This window comes from Malaclemys terrapin, chromosome 1 (genome assembly GCF_027887155.1).
Source record: "Malaclemys terrapin pileata isolate rMalTer1 chromosome 1, rMalTer1.hap1, whole genome shotgun sequence".
Taxonomy (NCBI): domain Eukaryota; kingdom Metazoa; phylum Chordata; order Testudines; family Emydidae; genus Malaclemys; species Malaclemys terrapin.
In genome coordinates, this window is record NC_071505.1 from 325434920 (window position 1) to 325461153 (window position 26234).

Consider the following 26234-nt stretch of genomic DNA (forward strand, 5'->3'; position numbering starts at 1 on the left):
AGGCCATACAGTAAATGTTTATGAGTTACATGTAATGTCAACACCTATTTCACCCATCAGTCACAAAGAATATTTTGCCAAGGATTGTCACCTTAAATGATATTTATGTTGCCTTTGATCTTAAAGAGTCATAATACTTGATTTAAGATTGGCAAGTTTCACAATCACAGTATAGGAATCATCTGTTAACTCATAGAGAAACAACTGCACCAGCACAGATATGTATTAAACAGGCATTTACATGGGGGGAGTTTTGAGTATGCAAGTGCTCAGCATGAGGACCTTAATTTGTTACCATTTTTCTTTTATAAATGTCAACTTTTATTGTAGCAAAAATTATGTGGATTTCAAGTTATGCTGTTCATTGAAGCTATCATAGTGAAGAGTACTATAGAAAACCCTAAGAGAGATAGACCTTGAACATGACAAAAAACAAGACTAGCCCAGTATAGATACAATAGCTTCTAGAGATTTGGAGCAACATGCGGGGGCGGTGGCAGGTGGAGGCTGGGGCCCGCTCCAGGCAGGGCCGGGGGAGAGACCCAGCTCCAAATATTGCTGGAGCAGGGCCCCAGGCCCTGGATATTGCTGGAGCTCGGGCACCACAACATAATATAACCCGCCCACCCCCCCACCCCATATTCGCACCCCCACAACTCCCGACCCATCCAACCCTCCCCCTGCTCCCTGACTGCCCCCCGGGACTCCCCTTACCATACCCATGCCGGTCAGATGCTGGCTCCTCCACGTGGAGGCAAAACATGCCTCCCGCGCAGAGTGCTGAGGCAGCAGGGGAGGAGCAGGAAAGGGGCTCTGGCTGCTGGAGGCCAATGGGGGCGGCTCAATCAGGCCCAGCCGCCCAATCAGCCATGCCGCACTCTGCACGGAAGGTAGGGAGGGGGGAAAATCCCAGACCTTTTAACCTTGTTACCAATTCCTCCCGGACGGCTATTTAAAGACAAAAAAGCCGGACATGTCCGGGGAAATACGGACGGAGGGTAACCCTAGGCAAGATGGTCAGGGATGGAACCGCATGCTCTGAGTGTCTCTAAGCCGCTGACTGCCAGATGCTGAGACTGGATAACGGGATGGATCACTTGATAATTGTCCTGTTCTTTGAAGCACCTGCCATTGGCAAGTGTTGGAAGACAGGATACTGTGCTAGATGGTCCTTTGGTCTGGTCCAATATGACAATTCTTATGTTCTTAGGGCTGTGCTGGATGAGAATTCAGGCCAGCTTTGAAGACCAGCTAGCTTCAAAAGGAACATTCCCTAACTTGTGTGCACTAGCTCCTTTTAAGAGAACCAGTTTAGGTTGCCTCCTCTATGTCTTAGATTCCTCATCAGTAAAACTGGGGTAATAATACTTACCTGTCTACATCAGAGGGATGTTGTGAGGATTAATCAGTCAAGGTTTGAAAATGAAAATGACTGTGTATAGTAAGTACTAAGCATTATTATTTGCAGAACGCTGCCTTTTCAAAGAGTACTGCCCTGTTGTCCAGGTCATCTGGAATGGCATGAATCCAAAGGTTTTATGGGACTGGATTATCCTGCCTGGCTTAATAACTTTAGCAATCAATTTCTTATTTAAAAGATTTAACAATTACTCTTAGGAAGTAATGTCCTGTAAAAATTAGACTATAAAAATAAGCAAAGAGTTAACTTAAAATCCTTAACAAATAGTTTCTCTGTCTTTGAAATAGGTATGTAAATTAATGTCACTGACTTTAAAGTACATGCAACCAAATTCAGAGAGTGCTGTGCATGAATGGGCATCCTGCTCCAAACAGCAAAGTGTACAGCTTAGTATTCAAATAGTCCCCCAAGGGCAGACAGCAAAAATACCATTAACATTACATTCTGCAGGACAGATACAAACTCTTCCTGGTGTGTGAGAGATTTATAAATATCTGCACCCCATCTGAAGTTAAATTCCTTTCATTGGAGCTCTTCCATCTTAGGAATGAGAGCAGGGAAGCAATCCTCCGCTATCTTGAGCAGGGCAGTGAGAAATTCCAATATGTAACACAACTGCAGTAGCCTTCCCAGTGAAAGATTTTGCCACCCTACTCCCTTCCAAATAACAAACTCTGAAATATATTCACGTGTGGAGAACAAACCACCACCATGCAGTCTAGGTATGTGTAATGACTCTCTTGATAACTCTAGGCAATAAAACCTGGGACCTCCTGAACTAATTGCACAACCTCCCCGCTTGAGCAAAAACACAAAGCCCTTTCTTTCCTCACTACTGTAGCAGACTCATATTATTTATGAATCAGTCACAGCAGGGGAAAATGTAACAGGCAATCAACAATGGGTTGCACCTACAAAGTTCTTGTGAAACTAGTAGAAAACAACCTCATTGTGTTTCTTAAGTTTGGATGCCCATTAGCAGAGTGGGATGAAATGGTTGCAACACTGTTCTAAGTACTCAAGTACTGAACATTTTGTTGCTAAATCAAAATTGGTCCTGTTTTCCCAAAATGCTCACAGGAACATGGAACCATTTTCAGTTCTATCACCCTGGCACTATTATTTTTTCTCACTAAGAAGTCAGGAAAAAAGTCCATTTTTCAGTGAAGTTGCTGTTTGAAAACGTGTAGTTTTACAGGTTTGCAGTCAAACTACTGTTTTACAAAATTCTGCAAAATGGAGAGATTTCTGGGAGTGTGAATGAATTTGCACAACATTTTCTTCACAAGTTTGAACAGTTCCATTTGTTAGTCATTCCTCTTTTACCAGAAACAGTGGTTATAGAATGTTATGCCATTTCTTCTCTCCTTCTCCATAACCATCACATCCATGCTAAAACAAAAAGTGATAAGTCCATTTTTTTTCACTTGCTAACACTGCATTTTTGGTACTTTTATGGTAATTATCTGTAAAATTGCATACGGCTTCCACCTAAAGTTATTTAAAAAAAATATTTTTCTTGTATTGCTTGAGACTTTTCAAACTATCATGAATATATCACTAGGGATGTAGGGAACAATCCTGTATTGGCTTGGCATTGCCTAGATAGCTTTTCCATAGGTCTTTTCCATCTCTAACTTCTACAACAATACAAAGTTCTGAACTGGCATCAAGGTCTACTAGTGTGGACTCTTACACCTGGGCAGAGCCCTATTTTCTCCCAAGCCCTACCCACATCCCTGTGCATAGTCCCACACCTGCTCTCTAGAGTAGGGGGAAGGTCCCTTCATTTTCTTAATTAAGAAACTAAAACTTTAATATGTCCCCATGTGGACTTCAATAAACACACAATGTTCAGAAGTATAGTCAGTACGCCAATTCCCAGGGCCTCAGGGATGCCTGCTCCTCTAGAGGTCTTCCATGGATGTAATGGATGGAGAATCAAGTTTAGCTGTGTGTAGGGTGACCAGATCACTGACATCAAATATCGGGACGCAGGGTGGGGAGGGATGGGATATTGGGACACGCAGGGGGGTGGGAGGGGCGGAGCAAAAAAAAAAGTAAAAAAGCTGTTTTGCAGGTGCCGGCCACGCCGTGGCCGCTGCCCCCAGGCCCCGGGCACATGCAGCACGTCCCACCGCCCCGCGGGGAAGGAGCCGCTGAAGCGAGAGGCGCGGGGCTCCGGACCCCAGCAGCGGCGGGGGAGAGCGGCTCAGGGCCGCGCGAGTGGGCAAGTAAAGTTTATCGGCTGGGGGGGGACCCCGGCCGGCTCCTCGCCCTGCCCTGTAGGGGGGTAGCGTCCCCGCCCCGCGCCAGCATGTTTCACCGGCTGCCGCAGGCCAGGTAAGGAACCGAGTCCCTCCCTCCCCTTGGCTCCTCAGCTGAGTGGCATTCCTCCTCCCTCCCAGGCTTGCAGCTGGAATGCTGGCGCAAGCCTGGAGGGAGGGGGTGGTGGCCGGCTTCCAGTTCCTGCAGCTAGTGAGTACGGGCACCGGGCGGGCAAGGGGGGCTAGCAAGGGTGACAGCGGGGCTCAGCTGAGGAGCCAGGACGAGGGGGGAGGGAGCGACTCGGCTCCTTACCTGGCCTGTGGCGGCCGGCGCAACATGCTGGCGCGGGGCGGGGAGCCGGCCGGGGTCCCGTCCAAGCCGATAAACTTTACATGGCCACTTGTGCGGCCCCGAGCCACTCTCCCCCGCTGCTGCTGGGGTCCGGAGCCCCCCCTCTACCTCCTGGGGGAGCAGCCCCCTGGCCAGGCCCCCCTTGCCCGCCCAGTGCCCCTACTCACCAGCTCCAGGAACTGGAAGCCGGCTACCACCCCCTCCCTCCAGGCTTGCCCCGCCATTACAGCTGCAAGCTTGGGAGGGAGGAGGAGTGCCACATGCATGGGGAAGAGGTGGGGCCAGGGCGGGGATTTAGGGAGGGAGCCAATGGGGGATGGAGGGGTCAGAGTCAGGGTGGAGGGGGGCAAGAGCCCTTCCGGGAGGGCAAAATTGCTTGTTTGTCCAGTGTCCCGACCGCACATCAGTCAGGATGCAGGACAAACAAGCAAATATCGGGACAGTCCCAATAAAATCGGGACGTCTGGTCACCCTAGCTGTGTGTGTAAGAAGAATATACACATCACAATACTATGGTCACAGCTCAGCAAGGTACTTAGGCACATGCCTAAATTTAAGCACATGACTTCAGTGGGAATACTCATGTGCTTAAATTTAAGCACTGACTTCCGTGGCTCCCTGAACCAAGGCCTATATGTGCAGTATACACTATGTTTGTATGGACCATCTTCTTCTCATCCCACTTGTACATGTGCTTTTGAATCTTGAATAAGTCTTTCCTATCTCTAACTTCTGTGGTTCCACAAGGAATCATAAAAATGTAGAGTTGGAAGGAACCTTGAGAAGTCATCAAGTCCAGCTTCCTGCGCTCAGCCAGCACCAAATAAACCTAGACCATCCCTGACAGATGTTTGTCCAGCTTCTTCTTAAAAACCTCCAATAATGGTGATATCACAACCTCCTTGGAAGCCTATTCCAGAATTTATCTACCCATATAGTAGAAAGATTTTCCTAATATCTAACCTAAATCTCCCTTGCTGCAGATTATGCCCATTACTTCTTGTCCTACTTTCAGTGGCCATGGAGAACAATTCATCACAGTCCCCTTTATAACAGCCCATAACATATTTGAAGACTCTTATCAGGTCTCTCCTCACTTTTCTTTTCTCAAGAGTTAACATGCCCAGTTTTTTAACCTTTCCTCATAGGTCAGGTTTCCTAAACTTTTTGTTGCTCTCCTTTGGAATCTCTCCAATTTGTCCACATCTTTCCTAAAGTGTGACACCCAGAACTGGACACAGTATTCCAGCTCAGGCCTCACCAGTACCAAGCAGAGCAAGACAAATACCTCCTGTGTCTTTCTTATCATATCTCTGTTAATACACTCCAGAATATTAGCCTTCTGTGCAACCGCATCACATTCTTGACTCATATTCAGTTAGTGATCCGCTATAACCCCCAGATCCTTTTCAGCAGCAGTACTACCACCTAACAGGGCCACCCGGGGGGGGCAAGTGGGGAAATTTGCCCCAGGCTCTGGGCCCCGCAGGGGCCCCCACGAGAATGTCGGAGGCTCCCCCCCGCCTACACCTTCACCTTCCCGCATCGCCTGGCGCCTCAACACGCCGCGTCCAGGACAGCACTGCAGTGGCTCGGGTGGGGCCTGAGGTCCTCCCGCTCGGAGCCGCATGGTAAGGGGGCGAGGCTGCGAGCTCCAGCAGGCCGAGCGGCAGGAGCTCCTGGACGTGGGTCGCTGAGGCTCTGGGAGAGGGGGGAGGTGGGGGTAAGTGGCATGGTAAGCCCCTCTGAGCCGGGCACCCCCGGACCCCCACCCCCGAGCCCAGCCCCTCTGAGCCGGGCACCCCCCTGACCCCATTCCCCCCCCAGCCCTGACCCCCAGCTCTGAGCCCAGCCCCTCTGAGCTGGGCACCCCCCCCAACCCCATCCCCCCCCCCAGCCCTGACCCCCCGCTCTGAGCCCAGCCCCTCTGAGCCAGGCACCCCCCGACCCCATCCCCCCCCAGCCCTGACCCCCAGCTCTGAGCCCAGCCCCTCTGAACCAGACACTCCCCCGACCCCATCCCCCCCAGCCCTGACTCTCAGCTCCGAGCCCAGCTCCTCTGAGCCGGGCACCCCCTGACCCAGAGCCCAGCTCCCCACCCAGCCCTGGGCAACAGTAGCACCACCCCCAGGCAGTGACAGCCCATTGGCACCAACCATCACCATCACCCAGCGACAGCCCATTATGTAATTGCAAATGTATACATACCATTAAAGCATTTAATGTTTTTAAATAATGTATTTCATGTATTTTCAAATTATTAAAAAATAATTTTTGAATGTATTTCACTGGATATTTTTTACATTTCCAAATACATGTTACTATAGTATTGCAACTTTTTTTTATGGAAGGGGCCCCCGAAATTGCTTTGCCCCAGGCCCCCTGAATCCTTTGGGCGGCCCTGCCACAGAACCAGTTATTCCCCATTTTGTAGTTGTGCATCTGTTTTTGTCTTCCTAAGAGCAGTACTTTGCATTTGTCCTTATTGATTTCAAACCAGTTTTTCCAATTTGTCAAATTTCACCAGTTTACAAAAGATTCTCTTCAGTTTTCATTGTGGAAAAGCTGTGCTTAGTGGTGGCAGAACTGTGACGTCACCTTGGGCCAGCGCTCACCGAAATACCTGATTTCCCACATGAATCCTTCTAAAGCAAAGCTGCAATAAAAAAACCCTTTAAGTCCTTTTTGAGAACTGTCAACACCTGAAATTCACCCTGCAATAAACATCACTGCACGTATCCAGTTCCTGCACCCCACCCCTATTTTATCAGTAATAAGGGAGAGAAGTCATTTTAGACAACAGCAGAGGCCTGATCCAACTCCCATTCAATTCAGTGGGAGTCTCTCCACTGACTTGAACAGGTCATATCCAGCCTTAAATGTATATTGCAGCCACACTAGCAAAAGTTTGTTGTTTTTTTAACTAAAGTCCAGTGACGGCATAAACTTAAGACATTTTAAGACAACATCGGTGACCTAAGAATTTTTCTTTCAAGACATCATGAGATCTGATTTACCAGAAACCTGAGGGACTTACTCATCTTCTGTGAGGTTTTGTCCTGTAATCAGATTCTTCCCAGTTGGTGCATAGTCCCAGTTCTCCTCCACAATCCCAACATAATAGGTTCTGGTAGTTGCTTCTACTAACACAAACAGCCAAAGGAATTTAAGAGCCAGCATGCAGCCACCATACAACACAGAAGGCATTTGTAGGTGTAATTGCAACTCAGTCAGCAAGCGTGCAGCAGAGATGGCTCACCCCTCCCTCCCCTTAGCTCTCAACAAGTTATAAATAAGGAATGGACAAAGCAAAGCTCCTCCTATTCAGCAGTTTGGGGGTGGGATAGACAAGAAAGCTTGTGCAAGCAAAACAGGCCCATTGAGGGGGTTGCTATGGTGACAGGACTTTTGCCAGCCCTTCAATGAATGTGTAACTGGCTTATTTTTGTTTGCCTTTTAGGCTACAACAAATCAGTGTTTTGGGAAGTTTGGATGCTTGTTAGTCCTTCTTCCACTTTTACCAGAAAGTGTGGTTTGTAGTGTTAGGCCAGGTTTTTTCGGTCCTCAGCACATCCACATTTTTTTTTAAATATTTGCTTTTCATCATTTCTTTAGACCTTTAAATCTAGACTCTTAGACTTTGCTTAGTAACTTTAAGTCACTAGAAATTAGGGTCACCAGGTAGCAAGTGTAAAAAATCAGGACAGAGGGTGAGGGGGTAATAGGCGCCTATGTAAGACAAAGCCCCAAATATCAGGATTGTCCCTGTAAAATCCGGACATCTGATCACCCTACTAGCCACTGCACAGTTGAGAACAATCCTAATTTTCATAGGGTGGATGCTCAGCACTTTCTAAACATCAGGCCCCTTTACATTTTTTCAAGTTGGACCCTAAAAATGGAGACATCCAGCATAAGGTTGTCAACTTTCTAATCACAGAAAACCAAACACCCTTGCCCTGCTCCGCCCCCCTTCCCCGAGGCCCTGCCCCCACTCACTCTGTCCCCCTCCCTCCATCGCTCTCTCTCCCCCACCTTTACTCACTCGTTCATTTTCATCGGCTGGGGCAGGGGGTTGGGGTGTGGGAGGGGCTGAGGGCTCCGGCTGGGGGCGTGGGCTCTGGGCTGGGGTAGGGAGTTGGGGTGTGGGAGGGGGTACAGGCTCTGGGTTGAGGCCAGAAATGAGGGGTTCAGGGTGTGGGAGGTGGCTCCGGACTCAGGCACAGGGTTGGGGTGCAAGAGGAGGTGCGGGCTCCGGGAAGAAGTCTGGGTGTGAGAAGGGGCTCAGAACTGAGGCAGGGTGTTGGGGCCCAGGAGGAAGTTGGGGTGCAGGCACTGGGCGGCACTTACCTCAGGCAGCTCCCAGAAGCAGCTGGCAGGTCCCTCCAGCTCCTAGGCCACAGGGACTCCGCACGCTGCCCCCACCCTGAGCTCCGGCTCTGCAGCTCCTATTGGCCAATGGAGCCAGCGCTCGGGATGGGGGCAGCATGCAGAGCCGCTGTGGCCCTCCCTCTGCCTAGGAGCTGGAGGGACGCTTCCAGGAGCCGCGCAGAGCCGGGCTGGGAGCCTGCCATCCCCGCTGCGCCGGCAGTGCTGCTAATCGGACTTTTAGCAGCCTGGTCAGCAATGCTGAGCGGAGCCGCCAGGGTCCCTTTTCAACCAGATGCTCTGGTAGAAAACCGGACATCTGGCAACCTTAATCCAATATTATTAGTCACTTTTGAACATCCAGGCCTAATTGTCTATAATAGGAGAATACACACACACACACAATTATATATGCAAAATATATTTGGAATACAACAACAAACAAACAATGTTAAAAGGACATTATTAAGATTGCAATGACAAGCACTCAAGTTAGGAAATGTCAGAATTAAGGTTGGCTGTTCTATTTTAATTTAGCCCCTTTTACATATTCATTTTGATACAATCTTTAATTACATGATCCCCTATTTTCCATAGAACTATGCCTCACTCGGTGTGCAGGATGGATGATGCTCACTTAATGCACAGCTGTTCAATATTTTGTTTTTCCCCATTATTCAGCGTGGGGTCCCAGGCCTTGTTTACTGTGCACTATTCAAACACTTCCCTGAAAACAGTATTATTAATTTCCTCCTGGGCTTTTCTGTAGTGCTCAACACCATGGTATCTGAGTGGTTTACTAACATTAATGAATTTATATTTACAACACGCCTGTGAGATGAGGGTGGTTGTCTTATCCCCATTTTACAGATGGGGAACTGAGGCACAGAAAGGAATTTTGGGTGCCGCATCTGAGATTCCCAGGACCTGATTTTTCAAAGGAGTTAATATTATATAGTATTTCATATGTTCAAAGTGCAACTTTCATTGCAGACATGAGTACTCAGCACTTCTACAAATCAGTCTCCAGGGTCTCAAGTTGGGCAACCAGAAAATAAGGAACACACAATGAGTGACCACCTGTGAACAGTTTGGTTTGCCCAGCATCACATCTAGAACTCTGGGGCAGAGACAGGAACAGAATCCAATTCTCTAGGTCAGCATTCAACTGCCTTAACCATGAAATCATAGGCGCCGAGTTTCTAATCTGCTGGGGGGTGCTGCCCCGCCCCCACTCCACCCATTCCCCCAATGCCTCACCCCGCCTCTTCCCCCATGTATTCGCCACGGGTATTTCTTGCTGCTTTTTGCAGCACTCAGCAACTCCCAATCTTGTTGTACAGAGATGAAGTAATAAGGGACTGTTGGCAACCCTAGGGCTCTACCCGAAAGATACACCCATGAGTACTAGCCCCCTGTTGTTGAAATACTGGATAAAAGATGTCCTGTGCTGATTTAGTACAAGACAGGCAATTTTCTATTTAAACAAGGGATGTCCCTTGTAATATGAGACTGTTGCCAACCCTACATGTAATTAACGACTGTATCACAATGAATACATGCAAAGGGGTCAAACTGAGATTGCACAAGCAGTTTGAATTCTTACATTTCCTTACTTTTGGGTGCTAGACTTTGCAATCTTAATCGTGTTCTTTTAATGTGGTGCATGTACATAATTTCCTAGGTTTTAAAAAAAGCAAACTGAAAAAACAGAAATTCCCTCATGTGGCATCATATTGACACCAAAATGGTTCATCCGCAGGGTTGGAACATTTTAGATGCACCTCACAGATCTTTACCACTTGAGCTAATGATGTAACTGATAGTAATAGTAGGTTGTAATCCTCCATATGGACCAGCACTAGTGAGCACTGAACCATGCATTTTGACAGTGGATTGCACAGAACGTTGCTGACAGCAGAAGAATGGTGCGATTCAGGAATATTGACGGAGAGAGGGGGAGTGAAGTGTTCTCTAGGGGTCACAGACGCTTCTGCCTATTCTCCCCAAATGTGACCTCTTCTGCCCCATCCCCTCCAACCTGTCCCTGTCCCAGTCCTGTCTGTTCCCCACGTGTAAAATGTGCACAGTATTTGTGACGGGTTTCCCCTATGGTGCTGCCTGGAACTGGGGTGCCACTGAGCCCTCTGACCCACCAGCCTGGGCTCCCTCTTTCATTGTGCTGCTGTGACAAACTGCAGACCCGCTCCCAATCCTACACTTCCACCAGCATTCACACAGGTAGGGACACACCAGCTGCAGTTACATGTAGGCTCTTTGACCAGCCTCTGCATGAAGCAACAGTAGAAATGCTACAGCCAAGGTAAGTCTCAGCTCCCCAGGCATGAACCCACTCTGGAGCATAAACCCAGAATTATACCGTCTTGCACTGCACAGGGATTTGTACAGTATAAGCTCATAGAGTTCAACCCCTTTCCCCCAAATGTGGAGAGGAATATGCAATAGCCTTTGCCCCTTGACCTATGATTTCCCATGCATTTCACTCCAACTCACTGGTTTAGATAAAGCAAAATCAAGTTTTTTAACTACAAAAGATAGATTTTAAATGATTATAAGTGATAGCAATCAGATCAAAGTAGATTACCTAGCAAATACACAAAAACACAAACTAAGCCTAAAATAATAGAAAGATGGGATACGAATTAGCAAATTCTCACCCTGGCAGATGATACAAGCAGGCTGAAGATTCTTAAAGCACAAGCTGCAGTTGCTTTGCAGCTTGGAATCCCCAGGTTCTCATACACAGGCTAGAAATCACTTTAGCCTGGGTCCAGCACTTCTCCCAGTTCAGTCTTTGTTCCTCAGGTGTTTCCAGGAGTCTTCTTGTGTGGGGAGTGAAGAACCAACGATGATGTCACTCTCTGCTTTATATAGCTTTAGCATACGGTGGGAACTCTTTGTCCCAAACCTCGGTTTGTGGAAAAACACTGACATCCCAAGATGGAGTCCAGAGTCACGTGGCCTGGTCACAGGCCTTTGCATACCTTGCTGAGTCATAGCAACCATTACTTACAGGCTGTCTGGAACATTCACAGGAAGGTGAATTTTTTCCAGTGTCCACTGTCTTTGTTGATGGGCCATCAGCACTGTCTGGCTTCTTCATTGTTGTACCTGAAAGACTGGCTGTGAGTGTTTTCCAGAGTAAGCCCATTTGAAATACAGATCCTTAGTCAATATTCCTAACTTCAGATACAAAAATGACACATGCATACAAATAGGATAATCATATTCAGCAAATCATAACTTTTTCAATGACACCTCACATGACTTATCTTGTACAAAATGCATCATAATTATGCCATAATCATATCATAATAATATTACTATGACGAAAATGGGATGCAATGTCACAATATTTTTTTTCTAAAACATCTCATGCCCTCCCAGAATACATTCCTTCCCCAGAGGTGGATTAAGATTTATTGGGGTCCTGGGCACAAAGAACATTGCCCCCCCACACACACACCATGGGGCTCTGCCCACTGCTCTTCCCCTTCCCCCCACAGCCCTGCCTCCTAGCCTGTCTGGAAGTCAGGCCATGGGTAAAAACTGCCCAGGGAGCTTGGGCTGCTGTGGGGAGCCCTGGACCCTCCACCTGTTGTAGATGATGTGCCCTGGGGGCAGGGACATGGGCCAGGGGCTGCTCTCAGGTACCCTGGCTCCTCGCCCAGGGCAGGTGGAGGGTCCGGGGCTCCCCACAGCTACCCGGATTCCCTGGGCAGCTCTTACAACAGTCTTGGGTGACCACACATCCTGTTTTGGCCAGGACAGTCCCCTTTATAAGCCCTGCCCCAGACTTCCCAACCTTTTTGGCAAAACTGGGCATTGGGGGGGGGGGGCATGTCCTTAGGAGGGAGCGGCAAAAGAGGAGTTTGGGGGACCCCTAGAAGGGAAGGTCTGTTTACAAATACAGGGAGCAAAGCAGCAATGTGTATATATATTTAAAGGAGAAGGGAAATTTTGGCTGTCTAAAAGACCCATTCAAATAGAGAAGGAATGAATCTGAGAGAGGGTGAGAGGAGAGCAGAGAAAAACCTAGATAGCTTATATACAATGTACTGAGCTGTCTGGAAAAGTGTTTTTAAAAAAAAACAGCTATGGGGGAAACCAACTATTTATTGAAGACAACAAAGGAACCATGTACAGTTGCTGCACTTTATTTTACTGACTTTATTGTTTTAAATGATTTAGAACGGCCTATCTTATTGCAACTGGTTTAATAAAGAAAAACATGTAATGACTTAAAATACTTCAATTATTCCTGTGTAACTTAGATATGAAATGTAAATTTTCCTTTTTAAGTGGTCTGAGAAGCTGATGTAGTCAGAGCGTCTGAGCATAGGCTGTGGAGCCAGAAAAATGAGTTCTCTTCCTCGCTAGATGATCTTTGCTCATTGCATAACTTTGCATTGTCTGAGTTTCCACATCATAAAATGATTTTTACTTACTTACCTCCCAGCAGGGAGTGAGGAGTAATTATTTAGCTTTTATAAAGCAGCCTGAAGTTTTCAAACACTGACTATAAACTACGTATTTATTGGAAAAATACTAGATTGTAAGCTGCTCATGGCAGGAGCCTTCTCGCTTTACATGTCAAAGAATCAAACACTACTATAAAATAGGCAACATAGAAATAAACATGAATAAAAATAAATGGTTCAATGCACTTAAAGTTGTCCTCTTGTCAATGCATTGTTTGGTTTTGAATGAATAACCCTGCTGATACTTGTGTCAGTAGTTTTGGAGCCTGTACTTTCAGGTGAGTGTGGACAGCTGCAGCAGGCTGTACACATAATACAGCATTGTGCCAGAGAACTCTGTCTAAGTGCCAAGCATTGTAATAGCTGAGTCATGAGGTTTTTCATGAAAACAGTAGTGTCTATTGGTAAGTGTTGGAGACGGGCAGTGATACTTGATTCACTTTGTGCTTGAGTGTAGGCAATTCACTTAACCTCTGTGTGTTTCACTATACCCATGTGTAACATGGAGGAAAGGAGAGGGACTGGGGAGGCGGGCAGCTCCATGCAGGAAGGAAGAGGGGAGGAGAAGGGCTCAGGGGAGGGGAGAAGGAGACGGACTTGGGGCGGGGGGAAGGAGAGAGGTTTTGCGGGGGCAGCTCAGCACAGGAGGGAGGGAGGATATGCTTACTTTACAGCTCCTGCATCTGGCCTGGCCGGGGGAAGAGGAGGAGCAGGGCAGCAGGGCCCCGGGGGGAGGGAGAGGAGGAGCCAGAGAAGATGGAGCCAGAGTTCCGGCTTGTGGGGGCCCCCAGGCATGGGCCGATGTGGTAATCCACCACTGTCTGTGCCCATCCAGGGTGACCCGCCCCTCACTTTGAAAATGTCTGATCTAGATACATAGATGGCCCCCATCACTGTGATATCTGAGTGCCTCATAAACATCAATAGAGTTATCCTCACAAGAGAACTTTGAGATAGGGGAGTATTTTGTCCATTTTACAGATAAGGGAACTGAGGCACAGAGAGATTATTATTCATTAAGGTACATGAGGAAATCTAGTCGGAGCCAGGAACTGAATCCCGGTGTCCAGCTCATCAGCCCAGCTGGCTCTTGCTGAACTTATAAATGACCAACTTGGTGAATGCCTGGAAGAGGTTGATGAGGAAGTCTCTGGAGCTATAAGGTGGGATTTTCATAAGTATTTAGGGCCAGATTTTTAAAGGTATTTACACAGCTAAAGATGCAAATAGGTATCTACTGGGATTTTTGAAAGTGCCCAGGCACTTAACTACAATTGATTTCAATCCCATTAGGTGCCTATCTATATCTTCAAGCACCTAAATACCATTAAAAGTCTGGCCTTAGGCCTTGGCTACACTTGCGAGTTACAGCGCTGTAAAGCCGCCCCCAGCACTGTAACTCACTCCCCGTCCACACTGGCAAGGCATTTGCAGCGCTGTATCTCCGTGGTTGCAGCGCTGCATGTACTCCACCTCTCCGAGAGGAATAGCGAGTGCAGCGCTGCGGCGCCAGTGTGGCTGCCCAATGCGCTGTGAATGGCCTCCAGAATTATTCGGCAGTATCCCACAATGCCTGTTCTAGCCACTCTGGTCATCAGTTCAAACTCTACTGCCCTGGCCTCAGGGCATGTGACCGACCCTTTATATTCCCCAGGAATTTAAAAAATCCCCTTCCTGTTTGCTCAGCCCGGCGTGGCGTGCTATCAGCGAATCTTTCCAGGTGACCATGCCTCCACGCGCCAAGCGAGCCCCAGCATGGAGCAATGGCGAGGTGCTGGACCTCATCAGTGTTTGGGGGGAGGAAGCTGTACAGTCCCAGCTGCGCTCCAGCTGTAGGAATTACGATACCTTCGGGAAGGTATCAAAGGACATGATGGAAAGGGGCCATGATCAGGACGCCCTGCAGTGCAGGATTAAAGTGAAGGAGCTGCGGAGTGCCTACCGCAAAGCCCGCGATGCAAACGGCCGCTCAGGTGCTCCCCCCGCGACCTGCCGATTCTACAAAGAGCTGAATGCAATACTTGGGGTTAACCCCACCTCTACTCCGAGCACCACCATGGACACTTCAGAGCTGGTGGGGGGGGGGTGGAGGAGGAGGAGGAAAATGGGAGTGATGATGGTGGGCCGGATGGAGACACCCTGGAATCCCTGGAGCCATGCAGCCAGGAGCTCTTCTCGAGCCAGGAGGAAGGTAGCCAGTCGCAGCGGACGGTACTTGGTGGAGGACAAACAGAAGAGCACGCTACTTGTAAGCGTTTTTTTTTTTTCGGGAAGAAATTTTTTCGGTGCGGGCTCTTTGGGAGAGGAGGGTTAGGCATGCATGCCTAGATGCGGAATAGTGCATTGATGTGGTTTATCACATCGCGGTAATCGGCCTCGGTAATCTCCTCAAATGTCTCATTCATAACGTGTGCAATGTGCTTGCGCAGGTTTATCGAGAGAGCCACCGTGGTCCTTGTCCCAGCCAGGCTAACGTGTCCGCGCCACTGTGCTGCGAGGGGCGGGGGGACCATTGCTGCACACAGGCAAGCTGCATATGAGCCAGGGCGGAAGCCGCATTGCAGTAGGAGACCCTCCCTTGCTTCCCAGGTCACCCTCAGCAGCGAGATATCGTCCAGGATGAACTCCTGTGGAAAATGTTGGGACAGTGTTCAGTGTAGGTGCCCCCCGAAGCTGTTGGCTCTCCCCAAGGCACAGAAACCCAGAGGACAGTGCAGCCCTGAAACAATCAGTCCCCCTTACTCACCATTTTGAGGCTCCTGTGGGATATGTGTGCTCTGTTTCGGACAGGAAAATTATGCTATTGTATAGACCCTGTGTGTTTTCTACTCCTTAAGTGCGGGGGGAATCATTACTCTGTCTGGTATAAACAATGCTGCTTCTGTTAAATGTTGCGTTTTGCCTATACAGCTGCATCAACCTTGAGACCTCAGCAGTCCCTCTTATCGCCTGCTCAGAGACTGCAAAGACTCAGGAAGAGACCGCGAAAAAGCAAAGAAGACATGCTGCAAGAAGTGATGCGGCAATCTATTAAAGAGAATGAGAAAGCACAGGACTGGAGGGAGAGAGAAAGCAGGATCCGCCAGGAAAACGCAGCACACTGGCGGCAAAGCACCGCGCACCGGCAGCAAAGCACTGATAGGCTCATAAGCATCCTGGAGCGCCAAGCAGATGCTATCCAGGAGCTGGTAGCCATGCAGAAAGAGGAGCAGTACCGCAAATGCAAACACCCCCCCCCCCACAGCCCTTGTCCCAAAACTCTTTCCGTTGTGCCCCACTGTCACCTCCAACCCACTTTCCCCAACTTCCGTGTTCTTCACAACACCCGCTGCCTCCAACACCAGTATCTTCACACCCAGCCCTGAAAACCACGACCCTTACCCTCTGCACTCAACCCCCATCCCCATGCAGTATAGCTGTCCTGAAGTGCAGCACTCACTGCACAGCACACCAGACAGGACATACACGAATCTGTGATTGTACCATTCCCCACTCCACCCCCTTGTTTCTTTTCAATAAATGGATTCTTTGGCTTTGAAAACATTCTTTATTATTGCATAAAGTAAAAGACTCCTTAGCCCAGGAAATAAACAGGCACTGCAAGTCTGCTTGTCTGCTTAACAAACACTGATTCCTAAAGATTGGAACTACTGCACTTCACTCCCGTGCAGGGCACCAGATATCACTGCTGGTTTTCAGCCTCAAATTGCTCCCTCAAGGCATCCCTAATCCTTGCAGCCCCGCGCTGGGCCCCTGTAATAGCCCTGCTCTCTGGCTGTGCAAATTCAGCCTCCAGGTGTTGAACCTCGGAGGTCCATGCCTGAGTGAAGCTTTCACCCTTCCCTTCACAAATATTATGGAGGGCACATCATGCGGATATAACCGCGGGGATGCTGTTTTCAGCCAAGTCCAGCTTCCCATACAGAGATTGATGGCGGCCCTTTAAACGGCCAAAGGCACACTTCACAGTCATTCGGCACCGGCTCAGCCTGTAGTTGAACCGTTCCTTGCTGCTGTCAAGGCTCCCTGTGTAGGGTTTCATGAGCCACGTCATTAACGGGTAAGCGAGATCTCCAAGAATCACAATGGGCATTTCAACTTCCCCTACCATGATCTTTCACTCTGGGAAAAAAGTCCTGGCCTGCATCTTCCTGAACAGCCAAGAGTTCCAAAAGATGCGTGCGTCATGCACCTTTCCGGGCCAGCCTGTGTTAATGTCAATGAAACGCCCACAGTGATCCACAAGCGCCTGGAGAACCATAAAGAAATACCCCTTCCAATTAACATACTCGGATCCTAGGTGGGGTGGTGCCAGAATAGGAATGTGTGTCCCATCTATCACCCCTCCACAGTTAGGGAACCCCATTTGTGCAAAACCATCCACTATTTCCTGCACGTTACCCAGAGTCACGGTTCTTCTGAGTAGGATGCGATTAATGGCCTTGCAAACTTGTATCAACACAATTCCAACGGTCGACTTTCCCACTCCAAACTGGTTTGCAATTGCAACCGACCGGTAGCTGTCTGGAGTTGCCAGCTTCCAGATTGTAATAGCCACCCGCTTCTCCACTGGCAGGGCAGCTCTCAATCTCGTGTCCTTGCGCCACAGTGTGGGGGCAAGCTCCTCACACAGTCCCATGAAAGTGGCTTTTCCCATCCGAAAGTTCTGCAGCCACTGCTCGTCATCCCAGACTTGCATGACGATGTGATCCCACCACTTGGTGCTTGTTTCCCGAGCCCAAAAGCGGCGTTCCACAGTGCTGAACATATCCGTGAATGCCACAAGCAATTTCGTGTCGTACGCGTTACGCGGCTTGATAGCATCGTCGGACTCCTCACCCTCACTCTCACTGTCACTTTGGATCTTAAGGAATAGTTCGACAGCCAAACGTAACGTGCTGGCGAGACTCGTCAGCATATGCCTCAGCAGTTCAGACTCCATTTCCCGCAGACAGATCGCACTGCACAGAAACCGTTGAAAGATGGCGCCAAAGGTGAATGGAAACAAAGGGATTTCTGGGCTGCAAAGCGATGCATCACGGGGCATTGGGACAAGACTCAGAATCCCCTGCACCCACGCCCCCTTCCCATAACCCACGGCTCCAGAATGGGAAAAGGTGCTCTGTGGGATAGCTGCCCATAATGCACCGCTCCCAATAGCACTGCAATTGCCGCAAATGTGGCCACGACAGTGCGCTGGGCAGCTGTCGGTGTGGACAGACTGCAGCGCTTTCCCTACTCAGCTGCATGAAGTCAGGTTTAACTCACAGTGCTGTACATCTGCAAGTGTAGCCAAGGCCTTAGGAGCACAAGCCCCACTGACTTTCAGTGGGGACTTAGGCTTGTGTTCCTAAGGCCTTGTCTACACTGGCGCTTTACATTGCTGCAACTTTCTCACTCAGGGGAGTGAAAAACCATCCCCCTGAGCATAGCAAGTTTCATGCTCTTTTGAAAATCTCACCCATAATGCTCAGCCAGTTTGACCTCAGTCTGCTGTAGGTAACAATCCTGCATTGGCAAGGAGGTGGATTAGATTACCTAAAAGGCCTTTTCCATCTCTAATGTCTGTGCTTCTCGGAATCACCAATAGAGCAATTGAAAAAAAACAAGTAAACCACAAACCAACCCAGTTTCATAGCACTTGAATGAGACTGACCTCATCTGACCCAGAAACAATGCAGACTGCTTTTACTGAAGTAGCTTTATGAGTTTCTTTATGTTAAATATTCCTATTTATAATGCATATATATGTATCTTTAAAATAATCTCGAAAGCCCAGGAGGCGTAGTTAAGTCCCAGGAGAATGAAAATTAAAACCACTGTTGTTAAGAGAAAGACAAGTATAGTCCAAAGGATGAGCTATCCTCTTATTTTCAAGATCAGACAATTCTCCCTCTTATTTTCCCCCCAACCACTTTTGATTCAGTGCTGCTGATATGGTTTAATGTTTAGCTATCAGCGCTGCTGTCCCCTGATACAAATGAAGTTCATTATCCCAATCAGTTAACTGATAAAAGAAATGCGGAGGATCTATTTATTACTGATAACATTATAAAGGCTGTGCAAACAGGAGGCTTGATCCTGAGAGCTGAGGTGCACCCACAAATTGCATTCCAGTGCTAAAAGTCTTGCTCCTTTCTCACCTCTTCTACTTCAAAGACTTCTGTCTGGCTTCCTAACATCTCACTTCATTCTACTCCAGCCCATTTAAAATGCTGTTGTTAATAATCACCTTCCTCTTCCGCTGCTTAAAGCTCATCGCTCAGCTATTCAAATAATCCCAAATTATATTACTATGTTTCCAACATTCATCATTAGAAAGGAAGAAAAAATGGGGGAATGGAGATGGCAAAGCTGTCAGAAAGTTAACTTAGGGTTGTTACTTCACATTCAAATTTATAAGAGCAAGAAAGAGAGGCAGACTCAGGATCAAGCAAATCCTAACTCTCATGAATACCCCATACTCCGGCAAGTGGTTTCATTGAGCTCAATTGCACTATGTGCCTAAGTCTGAGTTACTCATGTGAGTCACATTTCGCAATATTGGGTCCTTACTATATAACCTATGAAAACAAGGTCTGTTTATATTTTAGTATGAAAACTTTATATACAGCATTTCTCTGAGGGTAAAATGCAACCTGTGCACTATGTAAATTTCAATGAAGCCATCAAAATACAGCTTAAGTGGAACTAAAGCAGGGCATAGGCCATGTACTGGCATCCGCATAGATTGAATTTCACCCCGGCAGCTTTACTATCTCCTTTCCTCTTTTTTTAAACTAATGAGTTTTACATATTTTAATTTCAATTTTTATTAACCTTCATATATACAGCTACAGGAGGGAAGAAGAGGGGCTGGGGGGAGTGGGCGGCGGGAACAGCTCCACATGGGAAGGAGGGGAGGGAAGAAGAGGGGTTCCGGAAGGCAGCTCCAAACAGGAGGAAGGAGAGGGGCTTGGGGGAGGGCCAGCTCTGCGCGGGAGGGAGCAGGGAAAGATCAGGGATCAGTAAATTCTAGTTTTGCCACTGATTATCATAAGAGCAAGATTAGGCCCCAGATGTATATTTGCTGGAATAACAACTGAATTGTAAATCAATTTCCTTGCTCCTTTCTGTGATAGTTATTTGCATAACAGCAATAATGTGTGGATGTGATTAGCACCATATATTGGAAAACACCTTAGTCCGGCTTCAGCAGTTACTAGACCTGGCAGTATTGTATACATTAATGCTTCACTACCTTGTTGCATCATTAAACTGAGGCATGTCTAACATTCCTTAAGGTGCACATTATGATTCAGAAAAAGATGAAAGAACAGTTGTTTTGCCCTGACATCTGGGAAATTCTTGGGAACTTCCCCAGGCAGTGAAGCAATGGATTGAAATTGTTTTGTCAATCAGAATGTCCTCAGATTTTTTAGAAAACAGTCATGGAGGAGCCATCCTACAGCTTTTTCCACACGTTTCAAATCCAAAACTTGTGCAGTGTTTGGGTATTTTTAAGTTTTGTTAGAGAAAAAAAAAAACATTTTAAAGTCATGAATGACTATGTTTCAAGCATCAGTTTGGAAATGAGCCTTTAAAGGAATTTCAAAACTCTGGTATGATTACCTGACTACAGGAACTGCTTTTCTTCAACCACATCTATTTACAGGAAAGCCCCAGATTTTTGAATTCCCAAAAGGAAGACCTTGACTTCCTAAATGTCATTCTCATATATTCCAGTAATTTGCTTTATCCAATCCACTAAGTGACTTGCAAATTTAGTTCCCATCAGTTTCCTCTCAAAAATATTAGATATATTGTTTTTAGAGAGTATTTTTTTAAATAGTTTCCTCCTTTTTCTTTTTGTGCTTCTGAAAAAGAGGGTTCAAGATTGGCGCTTCATTGTAGTAGGTGTAGTATATACACATGGTAAGGGACAGTTCCTTCCTTGAGAAAGTTACAGTCTAAACAGACAAGACAAAGAGTGGGAGAAAGGAACAATTTGGGGAGAGGGATAGCTCAGTGGTTTGAGCATTGGCCTGCTAAACCCAGGATTGTGAGTTTAATCCTTGAGGGAGCCACTTAGGGATCTGGGGCAAAAGCAGTACTTGGTCCTGCTAGTGAAGGCAGGGGGCTGGACTCGATGACCTTTCAAGGTCCCTTCCAGTTCTAGGAGGTGGGATATCTCCATTTATTAATTGAATTATAACCCACTTTTTAAAGAAGAGGAACTGAGGAAGAAATAGATTGTGATTTGTCCACGGTCACACAGAAAGCTTGTGTCAGAGTCAGGAATTGAATGATTATGTTCCAAATCCTTAACTGCAAGAGCATCCTTCTGTCTCTGTTTTCCCAGGCACAGACACATACTAACTACCAACTCTTACATTAATTAAAAATAACTTCACTCACTATATTTAATTTTAATTATTTTTTGCGGGACAGGCATTACTGGCAGTGCATGAACTTCAATATGTTCAGAGGCCAGATTCTCTTTGTAGGCTGGGATGCTTAGGCAAAGCTTATTTGAATTACTCCAACCTTTTTGACTTTACACAATTCAGATGGAAATCTCATGAAAACAGCCATTCTCACAAGAATTCCAGCACTTCTACGTTTAATCCTGGATAGAAATTCTGTGAGAAAAGCTTTTCTTGCAATATGGCTATTTCCAGGACTCGTTCCTGATTGAACCTGGCAGTGTAAAGGTTACTGGGACCAAAGGATTAGTGCAAAGGAAGTGTCAAAAGTGTTATATAAGCATATCAGAACTGCAAATAATAATATTTAACCTTTTTCATAAAAGGCTTCAAAGCACTTTACCAAGGAAGGTATCATAACCCTATTTTACAGATGGTGACGTTGAGGGACAAAGAGGTGAAAGGACTTGCCCAACGTCACACAGCAGGTCAGTAGCAGAGCTGAAAATAGAATCCAACTCTCCTGGTCCCAACTGAGACCCCTTAGCTGCTGGACAATCTTGCCCCCTAAAAGCTTTAGTTCAACTTGTGTTCTAAAATAAGCTAAAGGCTCAACTGTGTGGAGGGGCAGATGGGAGGGAGGGAGAAAGCTCCAATTTTATCTGAACCAATCGCCCAGTCCTACAGGTCTCTTCTTTTCTAGTGCATGACCTACCCAAGCCCAGTAACTACTACAATGAGGTCCAAGAGAGATACACCCACTTATGCCAGGGCTGAATTTAGACCCAAGTTTTTAGAATAACTGATCATAGGAGAGAGAACAACTTGGATTTGAGGATTGTAATGGAATCAATAGTCCAATAACAAGAAAGAAGGTGTTTAATATAGTTTACTAGAAGGAACTGCATGTTCAAAGGAGAGATTATATTAAATTGCCAAAAGACTGAGTAAGTGAAGTGCATTCAGCTTCAAAAGTCTATTTGAAAAAGAACAAAATCAGGGAGTTGTGATCCTAATCACTTGTGGTAACTCATGTATCTATAAATAAATAATAAATAAGGCTGATCCTTGTACAGAACTTCAAGGTACATTATTTGTAGGCTTCTCTATGGTGATAATCATTGTATCTCACAAACATTAAAGAGTTTAACTTTACAACGCTACTCTAAATCAGGGAAGTATTATCCTTATTATACAAATGAGGAAACTGAGGCATGAGATAGTTAAGTAACTTTCCCAAGATCACACAGGAAGTCTGGGCAGAACCAAGCAGAGAATCCAGATCTTTTGCCTCCCAGTCCAGTGCTGTACAACAAAACCAACATTTCTCTCTTTCTTGTTGCTTACTTTCTCAGATTAAGAGCTATTTGGAGATGAAATTGTTTTCATGTGTGACTTTTTAATGAGAGTATTGTTTGAAAGAAGCTTTGTTAGAATGACTAGGCCCCTTTTATACCAACCATGACTTTTTAAAGGAGGAAATCTGTGTCATTAGACAGGGTAAAGATTTTCTACCCCAGTTGGCATGTTGTCATTACTGTCATTACTAAGACTAACGGCACCATGTATGTGTTTCCCCTTTGGTGTAGTTGGCCAGATCTACCTGCAGAGACACAGTGAGATCTATATGCAACTCCATTTATTGTGCTGGAAGTTAAGGGCAACTGCTTGTTGGGTGGGTTAGTCTGCTAGTGTTTGTGATCATTCAAAGGCAGCAGTGACAGGACAGCATGGACCTCTATGTGGACAAAAGTATATGGCGGCAACTTGTGTTTTCCCTAAGGGCAGAGAAGACAGCCTGGACTAGAGGATTTTAAAAAAACTATATTGACCTTCATTGCACATATTGTAGTATTTCCAGTGCTTTAATGACACTGGGCCAGATTCACTATGGGTATAAGTTGGTGCAGTTCTGTTGACTTTAATGGCATTGACCCACTCAATGGAGTGGTGAATTTTGCCCACGGGATTTCAGATTATTATACTGCCCCATTTTCTCTCTCACACCCACCTGGGAGTTGTGGCCAGCGTTTCAGGAACTGAAAAGCCCATTATAAATGTTTAAGGTAGATAACTGAATAATTGAGGGTGCAGAACAGCCTCCCTGGGGAGGTAAGACAACTCCCACCTGTTTATGCTCTCTGTATGTGTGTATATATATCTCCTCATTATATGTTCCATTCTATATGCATCCGAAGAAGTGGGCTGTAGTCCACGAAAGCTTATGCTCTAATAAATTTGTTAGTCTCTAAGGTGCCACAAGTACTCCTGTTCTTCTTTTTGCGGATACAGACTAACACGGCTGTTACTCTGAAACTTGTCATTATGCAAGGCACTGCATTTAGCCGTATGGAATGGAAATCCATCAACCTCATGAAAAAACTCGTACAGATACAGACAGACATCATCTTCCTTTCCAAATGCAAGCAGATGGACATCATACCAAAAGGACTAAAGGTAAAAAATCCATTACAATCTACATATCACACAGACTATGCTGAGAGACTGTGTCACACACTCTCAAAGAAACTGCGAAACCACCTGATCAGCATCCTATACAGCAAACAGGGAAAGATTAAGAATGAGCTCTCAGAACTGGATACTCTCATAAGAAACCAACCTTCCACACAAACTTCCTCATGGATAGACTTTACAAAAACTAGACAAGCCATTTACAAGACAAACTTTGCCTCTCTACAAAGGAAAAAGGACACTAAACTATCTAAACTGCTAAAGCAGCCACAACAGTAGTTCCCTTAACCCACCCAGCAATATTGTTAATCTTTCCAGCTATACTCTTAGCCCAGCAGAAGAGTCTGTCCTATCTCAGGGCCTCTCCTTTTGTCCCTCCAGACCCATGAATATGATACAGTTCTGCGGTGACCTAGAATCCTACTTTCGACGTCTCCGACTCAAAGAATATTTCCAACATACCTCTGAACAGCATACTAACCCACAGAATCCTCCCTACCAGCACTACAAAAAAAAGGATTCTGCATGGACTCCTCCGGACGGTCGAAACAACAGACTGGATTTCTACATAGATTGCTTCCGTCGACGTGCAAAGGCTGAAATTGTGGAAAAGCAACATCACTTGCCACATAACCTCAGCCATGCTGAACACAACGCCATCTACAGCCTCAGAAACAACCCTGACATCATAATCAAAAAGGCTGACAAAGGAGGTGCTGTTGTCATCATGAATAAATTGGAATATGACCAGGAGGCTGCTAGACAGCTCTCTAACACCACATTCTACAGGCCATTATCCTCTGATCCCACTGAGGATTACCTAAAGAAACTACACCATCTGCTAAAAAAACTCCCTGACAAAGCACAGGAACAAATCCGTACAGACACATGCCTAGAACCCCGACCAGGGGTATTCTATTTGCTACCCAAGATCCATAAACCTGGATATCCTGGACGCCCCATCATCTCAGGCATTGGCACCCTAACATCAGGCTTGTCTGGTTATGTAGACTCTGTCCTAAGACCCTACGCTACCAGCACTCCCAGCTATCTTCGAGACACCACTGACTTCCTGAGGAAACTACAATCCATCGGTGATCTTCCAGAAAACACCATCCTGGCCACTATGGACGTAGAAGCCCTCTACACCAATATTCCACACAAAGATGGACTACAAGCTATCAGGAACAGTATCCCTGATAATGTCACAGCTAACCTGGTGGCTGAACTTTGTGATTTTGTCCTCACCCACAACTATTTCACATTTGGGGACAATATATACCTTCAAGTCAGCGGCACTGCTATGGGTACCCGCATGGCCCCACAATATGACAACATTTTTATGGCTGACTTAGAACAACGCTTCCTTAGCTCTCGTCCCCTAACGCCCCTACTCTACTTGCGCTACATTGATGACATCTTCATCATCTGGACCCATGGAAAAGAAGCCCTTGAGGAATTTCACCATGATTTCAATAATTTCCATCCCACCATCAACCTCAGCCTAGATCAATCCACACAAGCGGTCCATTTCCTGGACACTACTGTGCTAATAAGCGATGGTCACATCAATACCACCCTATACCGGAAACCTACTGACTGCTACACTTACCTACATGCCTCCAGCTTCCATCCAGGACACACCACACGATCCATTGTCTACAGCCAAGCTCTAAGATATAACCGCATTTGCTCCAATCCCTCGGATAGAGACAAGCACCTACAAGATCTCTATCAAGCATTCTTAAAACTACAATACCCACCTGCTGAAGTGAAAAAACAGATTGACAGAGCCAGACGAGTACCCAGAAGTCACCTCCTACAAGACAGGCCCAACAAAGAAAATAACAGAACACCACTAGCTGTCACCTTCAGCCCCCAACTAAAACCTCTCCAGCGCATCATCAGAGATCTACAACCTATCCTGAAAGATGATCCTTTACTCTCACAGATCTTGGGAGACAGACCTGTCCTCGCTTACAGACAACCCCCCAACCTAAAGCAAATACTCACCAGCAACCACACATCACTGAACAAAACCACTAACCCAGGAACCTATCCTTGTAACAAACCCCGATGCCAACTCTGTCCACATATCTATTCAAGTGACATCATCATAGGACCTAATCACATCAGCCATACCATCAGGGGCTCATTCACCTGCACATCTACCAATGTGATATATGCCATCATGTGCCAGCAATGCCCCTCTGCCATGTACATTGGCCAAACCGGACAGTCTCTACGCAAAAGAATTAATGGACACAAATCTGACATCAGGAATCAAAATACTCAAAAACCAGTGGGAGAACACTTTAACCTGTCTGGTCATTCAGTGACAGACCTGCGGGTGGCTATATTACAACAGAAAAACTTCAAAAACAGACTCCAAAGAGAGACTGCTGAGCTAGAATTGATATGCAAACTAGACACAATCAACTCCGGTTT

General features: G+C 46.5%; 1 protein-coding gene across 2 annotated transcripts in view; it reads right to left on the bottom strand.

Annotated features, from left to right (window-relative positions):
- Nucleotides 1-7288, bottom strand: part of HEPHL1 (hephaestin like 1) — a 54854-nt gene extending 47566 nt beyond the window's left edge. Inside the window, exon 1 of one of the 2 annotated variants that reach the window (XM_054015633.1) lies at nucleotides 7077-7288. In XM_054015633.1, coding sequence (XP_053871608.1) covers nucleotides 7077-7246 — 170 coding nt within the window. In that variant the 5' untranslated portion in view covers nucleotides 7247-7288. The remainder of the gene's footprint in view (nucleotides 1-7076) is intronic. The other variant, XM_054015634.1, reaches the window with a different exon arrangement.
- Between the last annotated feature and the right edge of the window lie 18946 nt (nucleotides 7289-26234).